The sequence below is a fragment of the Anastrepha obliqua genome, chromosome 5 (assembly GCF_027943255.1).
Source record: "Anastrepha obliqua isolate idAnaObli1 chromosome 5, idAnaObli1_1.0, whole genome shotgun sequence".
NCBI lineage: Eukaryota > Metazoa > Arthropoda > Insecta > Diptera > Tephritidae > Anastrepha > Anastrepha obliqua.
The window spans coordinates 17,552,320-17,568,864 of record NC_072896.1 but is presented as its reverse complement, the minus strand read 5'-3'; the positions used below and the strand labels follow the sequence as shown (position 1 = coordinate 17,568,864).

The 16,545-nt window shown below is 35.2% G+C and overlaps 3 protein-coding genes across 3 annotated transcripts; 2 read left to right on the top strand and 1 right to left on the bottom strand.

Moving 5' to 3' along the window:
* The first annotated feature begins 5,249 nt into the window (after window positions 1–5,249).
* Window positions 5,250–8,604, top strand: LOC129247020 (kynurenine formamidase). The gene is made up of 4 exons (XM_054885858.1): window positions 5,250–5,504; window positions 5,566–5,691; window positions 7,778–7,991; window positions 8,071–8,604. The coding sequence occupies exons 1-4, from the start codon at window positions 5,360–5,362 to the stop codon at window positions 8,531–8,533; spliced, it is 948 nt and encodes a 315-aa protein (XP_054741833.1). The 5' UTR covers window positions 5,250–5,359; the 3' UTR covers window positions 8,534–8,604.
* A 3,538-nt stretch (window positions 8,605–12,142) lies between these two features.
* LOC129248414 (coatomer subunit epsilon) lies at window positions 12,143–13,229 on the top strand. Its single transcript, XM_054887955.1, has one exon. The coding sequence runs from the start codon at window positions 12,231–12,233 to the stop codon at window positions 13,149–13,151; it is 921 nt and encodes a 306-aa protein (XP_054743930.1). The 5' UTR covers window positions 12,143–12,230; the 3' UTR covers window positions 13,152–13,229.
* Window positions 13,152–13,921, bottom strand: LOC129248415 (PHD finger-like domain-containing protein 5A). The gene is made up of 4 exons (XM_054887956.1): window positions 13,803–13,921; window positions 13,552–13,742; window positions 13,405–13,490; window positions 13,152–13,345 (listed from the first exon to the last, which is right to left on the bottom strand). The coding sequence occupies exons 1-4, from the start codon at window positions 13,852–13,854 to the stop codon at window positions 13,339–13,341; spliced, it is 336 nt and encodes a 111-aa protein (XP_054743931.1). The 5' UTR covers window positions 13,855–13,921; the 3' UTR covers window positions 13,152–13,338.
* Between the last annotated feature and the right edge of the window lie 2,624 nt (window positions 13,922–16,545).

The window sequence follows — 16,545 nt, the reverse complement described above, 5'->3', positions numbered from 1 at the left end:
AATAATGTAAAAACGAAACACCTTAAATCATATACTATGTGAGAAAATTTCTCATTTAACTGTAAATTGGAAATCTAAATATAGAAATTTAAGAAAATAAATAAATTATAAACATATAGGATAACATGCAGTGAGAATACAGGTGCGGAGCGTACATGTGTTAATTAATTGTGTTCTCTATGTCTACGTATAACTCTACAAATTATTATCTAACATATGTATATTAGTTTTAATGAATATGTAATGAGAATGCATATATTTTTTAAAATCTCTTTAGTCCTAAGCACATCTAATCGTATGCGTAATTATTTCAAAATTAAACGGCAATAAAATTTAAGAATTTATAAAGAATAAAATGACTTATCTTTGCTTTGGCCGCCGCAACCGAGAGGGTACGGAAATGCGGAAGTACGCTTTGGTAGAGCCCGAGCTCGAAAACCACTGTAAAGATGAAACAGCAAATGGTAGACATTTTTTTCTAATTCTTCTTCTGACCTGTCAACCAACGGCAGGCAATCGCGAAACTCCGAGTGTAGTTTTGCCAGGAAAAAGCTCCGCACAAAACACAATGTGTCGTTTATAGGCGGCGTAAAGCTATAAATCCCCGAATTTATGGAACAATATCAAAGCGCGTAACACAAAGTTAGAAGAGGTGCTCAGCCAAACTCTCAACTAAGGATGTACGCGCCAATTACTTAGTCCACTCATAAGTTCTGTTACAAGTTCAGTCCGTTAGAGATATGAAATTATAATACTTTTTTTAATGATGTTAGTTTTATTTAATCATATAAATACAGGGTGGCGCACGAATCGTTCTACAAAAACAAAACGTAATAACTTTTTTTCTGTGTGAGTAATCGGCTTTTTTTTTATTTTGCAGATTAGTGTTTAGATTTACAAAAAATTGAGGCTTGGGATATCGAAAAGAGGATTTGGATAGTGCAGCGGTACCATGCTTTGCAGTCCATCATTTCCGTCCAAAGGGAATTTAGGCGGGAGTTTGGCGGCACTCCCCCGAGCAGATGGACCATTATGAGGCTGGTGAACATGTTTGCTGAATCTGGAAGCATCGCACGCAGACCGTACCATCGAGATCCCCATGTTCGGGTCGAAGCCACAATCGCGGCTGTAGCATCGTCAATTCAGGCAAATCCAAGAGTTTCGACTCGTAACTTGTCGGCGCAAATTGGAGTTAGCAGGCGGTTATTGCAGCGGATAGTTCATGATGACTTAAACTTGTTTCCGTACAAAGTTCAAATCACAAGCAAATTAAACCCTCTGGATTTGCCTATTCGCCTGGAATTTTGCCAAAAAATTATTGAAATGGACGAAGAAGACAACAACTTCATAAATTGCTTGTTTATGTCTGATGAGGCCCATTTTGATCTAAACGGCAATGTAAACAAGCAAAATTGCCGTATATGGAGTCAATCAAATTCGCAAATACTCCATGAGATGGAACTGCACCCAGAACGAGTCACAGTGTGGTGCGCAGTTTCATCAAGGTGCATTGTCGGGCCATACTTCTTCGAAGAAAACGGTGTAACAGCGACTGTAAATGGGGACCGTTATTTAAACATGTTGAAGGAGTTTTTTTTATCCAGAACTGCGGCGAAGACGTATCCCTTTTAACAGCATTTGGTTCCAGCAAGATGGAGCAACTGCACATATAGCCAGACCGGTTATGGAGGAGCTCCAACGAAAATTTAGAAATAAATTGATATCCAGAAATTCCACTTTCCGCTGGCCCCCAAGGTCACCTGACCTCACTGCACCAGATTTTTTTTTATGGGGTTATCTCAAACAAGAGGTGTATAAAGCAAAACCAAGTAATTTGACTGAATTGAAGCAGTCCATCACAACAATAATTGAGGCGATCCCGACTTCAACCCTTCAGTGCGCAATGAACAATTTTCTCATCAGATGTCGCATATGCGTGAATGAGCATGGAGGTCATTTACGTTCTATTATTTTCAAAACTAATTAGTTACATAAAATAAAATTGAATTATCTATACAATAAAAAAACAAAAAGTTAAATACATTGATTAGAAAAAAAGTTATTACGTTTTGTTTTTGTAGCACAATTCGTGCGCCACCCTGTATTAAACAAATTTTAATTTTCATTCAAAATGGTCATAATTTGCTTTTACACAAGCCTTCAAACGATCGAGCCATTCAGCTATTGCAGCACGCAAGGTTTTCATGGATATTGGCGTAGCTGCTCGAACCAAAGATTGTTTGAGACTCTCCAAATTTCGGTGAGGTCTTCGACAGATCATATTCTCCAATTCTGACCACAAACTGTAGTTCAATGCATTCGGACTGGACTTCCAGACGCCCAATCTTCTACGGCTATGAACCCTGGAATATTGTTTTCAGCCATTGGTTTTTGCCTTATGGGTGGAGTGCAATCTGGCTGGAAGATCCAACGCTCTCCATTGAAGAGAGTGCTGCGCAACTGCTTCACCACGCCTTTTGAGACATCCTTCTGATATATTTTTGCCCCGGTCTTAACGCCTTTACGCAGAAATGAAGAGATGTAACTACTTTACAAGACACTCCCCACCAAACCATTACGGAGGCTGAATGGTGGCCAGGCTGAACCCTTGGAATAACATTTTTTGCGTCTTTAGAGGTTTTAACACATATCTTGTTGATTTGCTTATTAAAAACGTCCTTAACAGTGAAAATTTTATCATCTGTGAAAATAATATTTTCATGACAGTTGGCGTTGTGCCACAGAAGAAGCTGCTGGCATCTGTCGAGTCTAATTTTCTTTAAGCGCGTTGTCAAAAGATATACAATTGAGCGACTGGAGGCTTTCATGTGGAGATCATCTCTAATTAGTCTTGACGTGGATCTGGTCGATACATTCAATTCCGTGAACATAATTTTCTGTGTTCAAAGGAGATTTCTGCGAATTCTTTCTCGGACGGTTTTTATGGCTGCACTGATCCGCGGCGAGTCCTCTGCACGCGAGGACTTCTTTTTCTGTTAGCGGGCGTCCATAAATTACGTGAGGTGTTTTTTTATATTTTCTGTACCTCCCTCCCCCCCTGGTGAGATGTCGTGAGATTTTATTCAAGCCCCTCCCCATCCCCCAATCTCACGTGAGATTTTTCAAAATGTGGGTTTCTTATGTAAACGCGTTGGATTGTTATTGTAAAAAGAAAAAAAATTTGCTCCGTGCTTTTATTTACGACTATTTAAGACTAGTAATCAATATTGCTGAGAGTTATAAGTGTAATAAAAATTTAACAATAGAACACTTAAATCGTAACTACTGCGATTAAAAAAAAATATCTACTCTAATTCAGTCCATGGAGAATCATGCGCGGTTTCAAGAGAGACTATTGGGACCAACATGTCCATATGATTTTCAGTAAAATCATCTGCTCCTTCAGTAACTCATTAGCTCGTCTTGTGACAATCCGTGAGGGTCGCACTTTGCGGAACATACGCGCTTGCTTAGCTCGTCATGTTCTTTAAAGTCCGAAATTGTCAAACGTCCATCAACCTGAGTGATAGGGTATTGAGGTGGCAGAAAACGGTCGTGAAGAATCATATGCAGATCACTCCGGCGTGCGCTGCAGCACTTAGGTCAAGCTCCATATGTAGCTTAGCAGTCTGTTTCTTCATAGTATCTTGTGCTGGAGTGGGACGTACGTTAGATGGTGTAGTGCTCGACATAGCTTCATCCACATCATCGCTGATCACAAGAAGTTGATTTTGAATTATGTGAAAACAGTGAAGGAAATGACCGCGCTAATATTTTGTAGTTATGATTTTAGCATATTTTATCAAGAATTTTACTGTTTCAGTTTTTTTTTATGCTATTAAATGTAACAATAAAGTTTATATAAAAAAAGTATTTTCTTAAAAACATATATATTTAACCTACCTTTTGAAGGAATGCTAAAGTAGACCGAACTTTTCTCTCAGTGGATTCCCTGAGAAGCCGTTCAATCTCATGTTTAATGTGATGTATTAACTCTTCTTTCTTCGGGAATTTTTGCTTCGAGGTATTTCATAATTTTATCACATTGTCGTGGCAGGACTTCTTCGCCTTATAGACGTATCTTTTGACGTATGCGTTATAAAAATCTGGATAACTCATTTTAAATTAGTAAGAGCATGAACTGAGTCGAGTAAAACATTTACAATAATAAACAAAGAAAGTTGGAACCTGTCCGTGTGTCGCTGCCACTCAGCTCGTACGCTCTTGTTCATTGAGTCGCGCGTTCGGCTGATAGTGGCGCGAAAACAAACGACGGGCTACACTGTACTGTAAATTCAGATTAAATTGAGCTATTTGGTATAAAAAAAAATATGGTGGTTTGACAGCAGTAATGTACATATAACGTCGAAGTATGAATGAAATTATTTTCTTTCGAACGAATTAGTGAATGATCTTAATCATACTACGATTACGCTTAAGATTAAATCTTAAGCATGTACAATCTGGATAATGGACCAAAATAGTATAATTTTTTTTGTTTCAATCAGAAAAAAAATTGCGTGATATTTGCCGAGACCCCCCCCCTCTCTCCAACGTAAGATTAGATGAGATTTGACTCGACTCCCTCCCCCCCTTAAGCATCTCACGTAATTTATGGACGCCCCCTTAGTCACTTCAGACATTTGGGAAAAACGATCAAAACTGAGTATAATTTATGAGTACAGAATGCATACGAACAGAGGCAAAAATAACGGAACTTTTTTCTGCGAATTTGTTCTCACCGTATGCATTGTAAAATTTGTCTCAGAAATTTTGGCAAACACAGTTTTGAGTTATGATCAAACGACTATTATTGGTTCTGCGCCTCGTACAAAGAGGCAACGATGCATGTCGAAGAAAAATACATATAGAAATTTAATGCAGCCCAATAGTATATTAAATTGAATAAGAGATATAGGTCTAGATAATGTTTTGTGAAGAATAGATGCCACAGTTCTGGTCGAAGTGTATATCTTCCCTTTCATATCTATCTACATATCTAAAAGCGCCAACGAGATCAACTGAACTGTGTTAATTTTTTTTTTTTTTATTTATGTACGAGTATGTATGACTATTTATGTTTTTATAAGCAAAGATCTTTCTTATCTCTCTAACTCGCATACAATTCCAAGCAATAATTGTCCGACATATGAAACATTGTGTATGCATACATACATACATACATATGATATATATATGGTATATATATATTTAGTCATACATTTAAACGAAAAACCAAAGCGTGTGTACGGCTTCATCAACTTAAGGGCGATCAGTAGCTGATCACTGCTTGAATCATTTTATATTATCATTTGTGCGAAGTAGTCTAAGTTAGCAGAACCACTTTTCTACAATTAAAATGTACACTACAAATGCAAGCAGAGTTGCTGATGACATTGACTTGAATAAGGAATATTCGCCTACGAAGAATTCCAAACGTTTTTCAGATGCTGCACAACCTGACAAAGCAGTAATAGAACAGTTTTTGAAAATCACTACGGAACGTGAGTTAATTATGTTTAAACTTCTCACACTAACCGACGACAATTTCGAATGCATTTTTAGAAACAAAAAAGGCACGTGAAAAATACAGCGTTCGGCAGCGCGTCACTTATAGAAAGAACAATACCGTCGGTGCCGATGATTCTGACAATCAAGTGGTAGACATTTACTATAAAGATAAGGAGAATGGTAAGATATGAATTAATCAATGTAATAAGGGGTTAGGGGTAGTCAGAGGCCCGAAAAAATGATGATTTTCAATAACTTTTTTTTGTGCTAGTCAATTGCTTTATTTTACAAAATTAATAATTGTAAAAGTTATCACTGTTTGTGTGGTGCCCGTTTCGTTAGAATTCCCTTGCGGTGATCATCACAAGTCCTTGGAGATTCATCTAAAATCAATCGGACAGGAGAAATTAGTTTTATTAATAGATAAGCTTGTGCCTGATCGACGTTTTTTTTTTCAGAATTAACAATATGGTGGCCTCAGGAAATATTTTTCAGATTTTCGAGAAAAAAAAGGCAATTAATTGTTTAAAAAAAATTAAACTTTTTGAAAAAAAATCCTTCGATCAGGCACAGGTTTTTTATGTTTTTCAAAAGAATTATACATTTTGACGTGATAACGTCTTATAATTCGATTTAACAGGCTGCACGCACGAAAAAATGTGTCGTTACCTTGCTCATTAGTGTTACCTTGCTCATTGCCGTTACCTTGAATGAACTGCAAGCGAAAGCGCGGAACGAACGACAAAGCAAACAAAGCAAACGAACGGCAACGTTCGACATCTTGCTCTCTCCTACTTAAGGGGTAACACCACTGTACACGCGTAAAATAAACACGATTTTTAAAGAATTTTTTTGTATAGAAGGAAAGGGGAAACAATCACTCTGATTTGGGAAGTTATTACTTATATACTAAAATACAAAACTGCAAAGTTTGATCGAAAAATTTTTCAAAATGGCGGCATTGGAAACATTTTTGTAATGTGGTTTCTCTTGAAGAAGCTCCGCGGCACGCAGCACAGAGGGTGCAAATTTTAATCTGGAACAAAGAAACATTTTTTTTTTTTAATCTAGATAAGAATAGCTAGAGAAACACGTAGGGGATTTAAAAAATATTTATTTTTGTGGAATTAGCAAGCATTTGAAGGAAAAAACTCTATTTTGGACTAAAAAACGGCACTTAAATAATTATAACAATCGTTTAAATTAATCTATCGAAAATCCCCTACGCTCTTCTCTTAAGAAGGTTATTATACAGACGTAGTGAAAAACCTGATTAAAAATATTTAAAATTGTTTGAGTTATGCTGCGTGCCAATTTCAGAAAACGTGTTTTGAGAAAAACGCATTTGAAGTTTGGAAATTTGGAGAAGTCGTTAGGTAGCAGTCACTAACGCTTGGTTAAAAGCTTAAAATATTTATGAAATAGACTTCGGTAACGTATAAAACTTTTTGTTCTGTATTTTAAAAGGTTCAAAGAACTTTTTAAGCTTATAAAAAAAAAATTAATTTTTTGAAATTTCTACAGTGGTGTTACCCCTTAAGTGAGCATATATGTGTATGTATATGCGCATATGTACATATATAAATTCACGTATTTGTATTTGCATATGCCTTCTTATTGATTATTATTAATTTGATTTACTTGAAGAATTTAAAATAAAACCAAGTTTGTTAATAATACCTGTTGTTTTAATGTTATATTATTTTTTGACGTGATAACGTCTTATAATTCTATGTAGCCAGCTGCACGCACCAAAAAATGCGTCGTTATCTTGCTCATGCGTCGTTACCTTGCTTGAACAGCATGTTATGTTATGTTATGTTATGTTATGTTATGTTATGTTATGTTATGTTATGTTATGTTATGTTATGTTATGTTATGTTATGTTATGTTATGTTATGTTATGTTATGTTATGTTACGTTATGTTGTGTTACAGACTTTACAGACAACCTCTTTTTTATATTATTTTAATTGTATTTATCTACCAAGTGGTTTTTAAGTTACAGTGATCACCAGTTCAAAAAATATAGTTTTAAGAAAAACGTATTTAAAGTTTTGCTCCGAAGTGCGCGAGCACCCTTTGTTAAATAACTCGAAATGCATTTGTGGGATTCACTTCAAATTTTCACACAATATTTTTAAGATATACTTTAAGAAAATGCAAAAAAAAATCAAATTTTTTGAAAATTCTGACTACCTCTAACCCCATAAATGAATCAATAACCACTACTCGTATGTATCTATGTATGTATTTAATTTCTGCAGGCACACCCATTTTTATTTACATACATGGCGGATACTGGCAGGAATTGGATAGACACACATCCGGTTCGTTCGTGGAGCCGCTGGTTGAGCAAGGTTTTCGTGTAATTAACGTTGATTATAATTTGTGCCCCACTGTTACACTTGAAGCACTTAATGAGCAAATAAATGATTTTTATGATTGGTTGTTTACATATGCAAAGGATACCCAAGCAAGGTATGTGGAAGATTAGCAAAGTCATCTTTGAATATATACATATATACTTAGGTGTTAACAAATTAATGTCTCATTCCAGTAAAATCTCAATTAGTGGCCATTCAGCGGGGGCTTACTTGTCGACTCTTTTATTTAGTAAACGTTTACTAAGTTTGCCTTACGCTGATCGTGTAACGTCATTTTTTCTGATCAGCGGAATTTTTGATTTACGCGAATGCTGGAGTTTACCGAGCGTCAATCCCCAGAACATTTTGAATTTAAATTCTATTAGTGCGGAAGCTATGTCGCCAATCAGCTGGGAATTGGACTCGCACTTCGTAGAGTTTGCAAAACAATTAAAACTAGGCATTTACGTTATAGTGGCGGAGAATGACAGTGAAACATTCAAAGGTCAATCTTTAGCATATGCAAGAAAATTAGCAAATGCTGGACTTCAAACGGAATTTAATATATTGAAGGGTTACGATCACTTTGATATTATAGAAGAAGTGCCTGTCAAAGGTTCACTGATAAATAGTTACTTATTGAAAAATTTAATGTAATTTAATTATATATAATTTAATAAATTTTTAAATTATTAATTTTATATAATAAAATTTAATTTAATTTTTAATCAATGAAAAATTAATATAATTTGTAATTTAATTAAAATTAAATATAATTTAAAATTTATTATAATTATACCGCAGTGGGCACCGGAAAAAATTTATTTGAAAATTCTTAGTGAAAGCCACCTAGTTTTCTCTGAATATACAACGACAATAAGAGAAAGCTGCAATTATGTAAGGGAACAATTTGAATTAAGGGGTTAAGTCCATGTAAAATTTTCATAAAATCGATTTTTTTTTATGTTTCGAAAGTATAGCCCTTTGACTAGGTAGAGAGCGGTCCGCGTGCTCCTGTACCTCAAACTTTTAACTCATTTATCTCGAAACTGTATTTATAAAAACTGTTTGAAGTTTGGCGAGGCCTTTCTGTACATTACTATCGGAAGGATAAACCAAAAATTTCAGATATTTCGCGTTGATAAATTACTTTTTGGGGGTTAAAAATGTCAATAAAATAACCCTAAATTCTGACTTTTTTTCAAAGGCTTATTTTATAATTAATGTTATACTTGTTTTTTAATTTTAATTTTCCGTTAATATGTTATAAAAAAAACAATTTCATTTGTTTGTTTCAAATCGATAGATTAAGAGCAATAAATAGATCAGTTTGGCACCTCGCGCCGTAGGCAGCCGATAAGAAATGATCTTGAGCCGCCATTTTGGAAAAAAACATGAAACACATTTTTTTTGTACTCTCGAAAGGTTAGATAAAGTTGTGTTAAAGCTTTAAAATAATATAATTATTTTATCACCGATTTTGAGGCTTCTACATGGACTTCCCCCCTTAATTCAAATTGTCCCCTTACATGATTGCAGCTTTCTCTTATTGTCGTTGCATATTCAGAGAAAACTAGGTGGCTTTCACTGAGAATTTTCAAACAAATTTTTTCCGGTGCCCACTGCGGTACAAAACAAATTTCAGACTTTAATTCACGTACAGTGGTTCACAGGTGCTGAGTACGCGATGATGCGGCTGCCGAAGGTGTTCGCACAATTTTGTTTTTCACTATACCAGATCGGCCAAACCTGGTAACAGGGATAATAGATTACTATCTACTGATTGGCCAATAATCATTATGAAAAATCAAATTGTGAGGGGAAATTCGGCTGCTACCTAACGGGGTGATTTGTTCATTTCTCATGTGTTCACACACTCGTCTAATCAGTCTTTGTTCAGACGGCAGCCAAGGCGAATTTATTACAGGTGACAGCAAACACATATAAGTAAAACCCTACATGTATTTGTTGTTGCGTTTGGTCCAAGCATCACGTCAAAATCAGTAAGCAAATGTAAACATACGAATGTAAACATACCAATACATACAAACAAAGTATATCATTTTGACGTAAGCCATACCTACGGCGAAAAATTCAGCTGGGTAAATGCTGTCACCTTAATAAATCCACCTTGGACGGCAGCGAAGTGATGTTAGGCCTCTTCTATTCGCCATTTCCCCGTTCGCTATCTCTATGCTCGATTAACTTAACGAAAAAAGTGCATGCAAAAACAATAACAAAATTATCGAGCAAGATTCACCGCTAGCGAGTACGGTTATAGCTTATTACACTGGTATAATTCGCTGTCGTACAAACACATGTAATTTAAGGCATCTCTATTTCCGCGTTGCCGTTATGTTCATTTATACCATTTGCTTCATCTATTCGCCACTTGCTAACGCTTGGCGAAAAGAAGAGGCCTATTGTGTTAATTTTTTTTGTGTATCACTAACACATTCTTAGTTTTTTCGTAAACAAACCGATCATAACTCTAGCTACGTAAGCCAATCCGCTGATTCTGTCAAATTTGCTGGTCCGTTATTGGCCACACCATCAAAAATGTTTTTACCTTGAACTGGTAATCTATCATCTTTACATGATACAACGCTTTGTATGTGAAATTAGAGTGGTTAATAAAGTTCGGTAGGCCCCAAATAAAATTTTTACAGATGACGAAAGATACAGAGCATACAGACGAAAGATGGGTATTAAGGAAAATCAAGAAAGATCCAGCTATAATTGCACCAGTATTGAGAAAAGAAGTTCAGCTGACACTCGCGTCTCAAAGTCTTGTAATCCGGAAACTATAAAAAGAATTCTCCATAATGGCAATTTGCATGGATGAATAACTCGAAAGAAAACATTTGTTAGTGCACGAAATATGAAAGTTATGTTAATAAGGACGGAGCCGTTTGAAATGATACTGATGAAAGAAAGCAAATTTAATATGTTTGCTTCCAATAGCATAGTTTAAGGTAGAAGCTTAGTTTTCATGGAGGAAATTGTGGATGAAACTACTTATTTATTGAAAAATTTGGTGAAAAATTGAATGTTCGGGATAGACTTCGACTCTATCACGACAACAACCTCAAACACATATCGAATATGGTTTAATCATGGCCTATCTGGAACTCTTCTCATCTGGGTGAAATGCTAGCGCAACCGCAATCAATGTAGTTGAGAATTTATGGAGCGTTCTTAAGCGAAATATAAGAAAAAGTCACATAAGTCATCGCCAGGACGTAAAAAAGACGTTACAAGAGTAGTGGGAAAAATAACCGCCGAAAATAGCAAACAACTTGTAGGACAGGATTGGGAATTTTAAATTACCACTAAATTGCACTATTACTAATTTTTTAGTGGTAGTTAAAATTATGGTTTCATTATCACCAAATCTTCAATTCACTAAACCCGCTTATTTCACTAATTATTTAGTACAATATGCCCGACTACGTTGTAATCTATACAATCTCAGCTAAAATACGTTTTAAAAGAAAAATGATAAAGTATTAGTTAGCGAAAATCTTCGTAAAATTTGCAATAAATTTTGAAGTTTACATAAACACACAATATAAACTGTGAGCTCGTTTTACGTTTTTGTTGTAAATATTCATCTTAAATTAAAGTTACTTCGAATTTATTAGTATCTCTGCATGCACATTTAAGTTATTTTGAAAATGAAGCTTAAATAAAAACTGTCACACATTTTCTTTGAAATCAATGAACATTCAAAATAGCTGTGAACCACTGTGCATAAAAGTGTACTCGTAGGTATGAGCCGAATTCATACAAGGTGCTGTTAATTAAAGAGCTGATTTGTTTCCTTTTCCTTTCAATTTGGTGGCTGGAATTTTAAATGTTAACGATATATCTGTTTTGTTGTTGTTGTTACTTTGTTTGTTTGCTTACATTCTGATTGAATTTTGACATTCAAACTACAAAATTACGAAAACAAAATACAATAATACAACAAATGCTGCGTTGTGTGCGTTTTTAAGCATACTCTACATACCTACATATATGGATAGTAACTTTTAAGGGACTGCTTATTATAGATACGTACATATGAATGCAAAAATTTGTAATTATATTTACAAACGTAATTAAAACTACTTAATTTGTACTTTATTAATTAAATTAATTAATTGAATAAAATTTAAAAATATATTCTGTGCTTAAGAAACCACACAAACGCAGGGTGAATCACATGAATAATTATTATGTAATTGTGAATGGCATACGAGAATAAGATCAAGAGTTGACAACATATTGACATTGTTTTTGTTACACGTCATTTGGAGGAAAGCAGCAAATTATATTAAACATTAATAAAATATAAATTTTTACCAACAAAATGAGTAAATCACTGCAGAACGAGGAAGATACTAACTCAACGCTATTTTATGCGCGCAATGAGTACTACATCGGCAACTTTATGGGTTCCATCAATTTTGTGTTGCCTGAACAAGGTACAGCTACTACGGAACTCCTCTCGTATATGTATCTCTCATACTTGGCTATCGACTCGGGTCGCCTCATCGTGACCGATATAAAGGAGAACAATAACACAGCCTTGTTAGCATTGCGTTACGTGCACGAAGCGTTCGAACAACCATCTAAAATTGAAAACATACTTGACAAGTTAACTGACAAAGTTGCCACCGAGGAGGACGAAACTAATATTTGGCACATTGCCACAGCCATTGTCTACTGCTATGATGGACAATTTGAAAATGCATTAAAAATCATACATGGCTCCAAAAATCTGGAATCAATGGCTTTAGGCGTACAGTGCCTGTTGCGGTTAAATCGCATTGATTTAGCAAAGCAAGTCGTATCTAAAATGCAGGAAATTTCGGATGACGCTACTTTGACACAATTGGCTCAAGCATGGCTTGCGCTAAGTCTTGGCACCGAACAGATGCAAGATGCATTCCATATTTTTCAAGAATTTTGTGAAAAACATAATCCGACACCGTTGCTATTGAATGGACAGGCCGTGGTTCATTTGGGTTTGGAACGATATGAAGAGGCGGAGGCTGTTTTGCGTGACGCTTTAACTAAAAAACACAATGATTACGATACACTCATAAACATGATGGTATTGGCACATTTAACCGGAAAGTCGCAAGAAACGATTGCTCGCTATTGGGAACAATTGAAACAATTTCATCCAAAGAGTGAATTTGTTTCCGATTTGGAGAAGAAATCAACTGAATTTGACAAACTTTGTTTACAATATTCATTGGACGGAGGCGAAGCTGTACAAGCATAATTTCGTTAAGATTTATAAATTATATTCCCTGCTATATTCAAACATATATACATTTAAATAAAAGTAATTAGATCGAAATCCATGTATAAATATGCTCAGTTTGTTAGATATATTCGTACAATGTGGGTCTTCCTCAGTCACATTAAGTTGATTAAAGTAGAATATTGATGAGTTTTTCATATTAGGATTAATAGCTGAAAATATTAAAATATATAAATAACCGGCAAACGCTATTGTAATAAATGGTACATACTTTTGTTTGAATCCATATTTTTTTCTTTCGTAGAAAAGATCCGTTTTGGAACTGCCAAGGTTCACAATTTTCGGACAACCATCTCGCTACAAAGAAACAAAAATATGAGGTATAAAAAAGCTTTCTACTAAATACATGAACACTTACATCTTTTTCCTGTATCGTGCATTCCTTACAATAGTAAGCATCGGAAACTCCTGGTCCACCGCAGATAACACAACGACCTTGATAAGATCCATAATTGCACTCGTCACAGATCCTGACTAGCGTGCATGGCCGTACATAAGAATCACAAATTACACATTTGCCATCACATTTTTCGCACAAACGTCCTATAGCTGTAAAATGCGAATGTTGTATTCAATGAAGATGCTAATACAGTCCTTACAAGCACTTACCAACTCCCGGTTGTTTACGACAAAAAATTAAGTCTGGATGATGCTTTGCCATTTAATTTTTCTTGGTTTTTAATAAAAAATTATTTGTTTACCACCCGCCGGTTGTTGAATTTGGAATGGTAAATGTCAACCTAGTCAAAACTTTAATAAATGGAACGCTTGGAATTAGAGAAACATTAGTGAGTGTTCCTTTATCTCTGACCTACAAACGAATAACAGATTTTATACTACGTTATGATCACAAATTTGAGTAAAATAACGCAACAATTTAGTAACCTTTATTAAAACGAAAATTAGCTATTTTGACAGATGATTATTTGTCCTTTCTGGAGTAGTGAAATTACTTCATCATTATAGATCTTGTTGTTGTTGTTTTAACAGTAATAGAAGCCCTGTCAGTGTATGGTATATCCCCGGTCGTCTACGTCTGGCTCATCTAAAGATAGGCCCAGGAAACAAGCTGTTTCGATGGGTTGGGTCCAGAGGGAGAAGGGTGTTAGATGAGTAGGTTTAAATGGGCATGTGAAGAGGTGGTTAGTGTCGTGCGGAGTATCTTCACATGCCGGACATTTGTTTTGTATTTCGGGGCCAATTTTGGATAAGTAGGAGTTTAACCTGTTACACTATCCAGAACGTAGTTGTGCCAGTGTTAGACGTGTCTCACGGGGAAGCTTGGGCTCTTCATCTGCAATAGGTGGTGGTTGGTCTCCGATTACGGCATTAACAGGGCGGGAACTTAAGAAGGTGGTGACGGTCTCCCGGCGAATGTCGTTTATTGACTGTCTACCATAAATACTGTCTGGTCCAGTAGATTTCTGTCAGTTTTGTCCTGGATCCCGTCGGTATCATTATTATTAGCCCTGTCTAGTGAACAGTATATCATTATAGACCTTCGTAATGCACGGATCTGCTTTTTACGTATTTCAGAAAATTTCGCTTATTCAATTGTTGAGCTGGCGTAATATATAAAGAAATGTTTTTTTTTCATGTTACGTCAGCAAATCAGTTGATTCTTTCATACTCGCTGGGAGGGTTAACGGTCTGATGTTGGCCACACCTCTGCATTTTGTACATAGGGCAATTATTGACAGGAGTTAATATAGACAGTAGTTGTGGGTTGACATTTTTCCGTTTAGTAGCATTTTGCATTAGAAATTAGGTGGGTGTCGCTGTTTATGGATGTCGCTCTGAAACGACGAACGTGTGTTTGCGTCTATTATTTTTAAATGCTTCAAAAAGTAACTTGGCTCACTAGAACATTCAATTTCAATTCTATTCCTCAATTTTTTCCTTGATTTTGTTAGGGATACTCGCAATCCGTTGCATATGGTCGGACAAAATTATACAATTGCATATGCAAAATTGACAATCAGTTGTCAATACTGTTGTGAGCGGTTTTTTCTTCATAGAAATGATTTTGGTGGAATATTTCGGTGTTTTTGGTTTGTTTAATTATAATCAACGATATGAAAAAAAGACAAGGAGAAGGAGTAGCTAATTTAATTACGCTATTGGCTGCTAATAATAAACAGTTGAAGGAAATCTGTAAATGACGTTTATGGACACACGTTTTTTTCTGTTATATGAATGCATAGTTAATAATACCTAACAAACATTTGATTAGAATTATGTCTATAAACCTGCTTTCTTTGCCGACATCCATTTAATTAGTTTTTACAATGACGTTTTTCTTTACACGCGTAAAAATAATGGTATTACACAGAAAACACAGGGAGTATGGCAAAAAGTATGGTTATTATGAAGGATTATTTTATAATCTCAGATTTTGGGAGAGATTTTTTGTATGGGTTATCTAGCTCTTTAATTACGTATTGGGATATAAGCACGAAAAAGTAAATCATTCACTTACAATAAGAATTTGTTTAGTGTTTACACATTTTAATTCATTAAATATATTATAAGAAATAAATTTTTAAGCGACGAAAAGAAAATCTATCGAGCCTCAGAGACTTTTTTTCAGATTTTCCTTCGAAAAATCTCACTCAATTTGCTCTAGTAGATTTAAGAAAAAATCATAAAATATTGAAAATCGTGTTGCAACAAAACTATTCGAGCAAAAAAGATTTTTTTGTTTCTTTTTAAATCATGTTAAATCAAATGTTACAGATTGTGAACGATCTTTATTAAGGGTTTACATATGTCCAACAGGGTCAAAAATGCGCTAAAGTAAGATTGTTTTTAATTAGAAGAGATAACAATAGAAATAAATATAAAAAAATTTTGGACATTGTTTATTATTACTTCAACTTTATAAAAAAAAGTGCGCGTAGCGTAGTACACATAACAGAAGTGAAACTTTCAAAGCAGACAAAGAAAGAGGGAGAGACCCGAGAGAGAATGAGAGAGATAGAGAGAGAAAGAATAAATAAATTCACAACATTTGCAGAGAATACAAATAGACAAAATTTACAAAAAACGGAGAAGGTTCGACCGGTGTAGGTAAACGCCGGACACAAACCGTGGCAACAACGTGTACTACTCCGAGCGTTTATCACTCGCACAAACGCAGTGATTCCAGGACCGCAGCAACGGCACAAATTACTGCAAGGTAATATTAATAAATCCGACGCCGGAATGGATAGCACTTTATACTACGCACAAGCACTAGCCAGGAAACGGAAATAAGCGCCAAAAAGTAGGCAGTGTTATTTCTCACTAGAAATTAGCAACCACACGGAAAAACTCAGGAAATATATCCTTAAGTGTATCTAAGATATATATC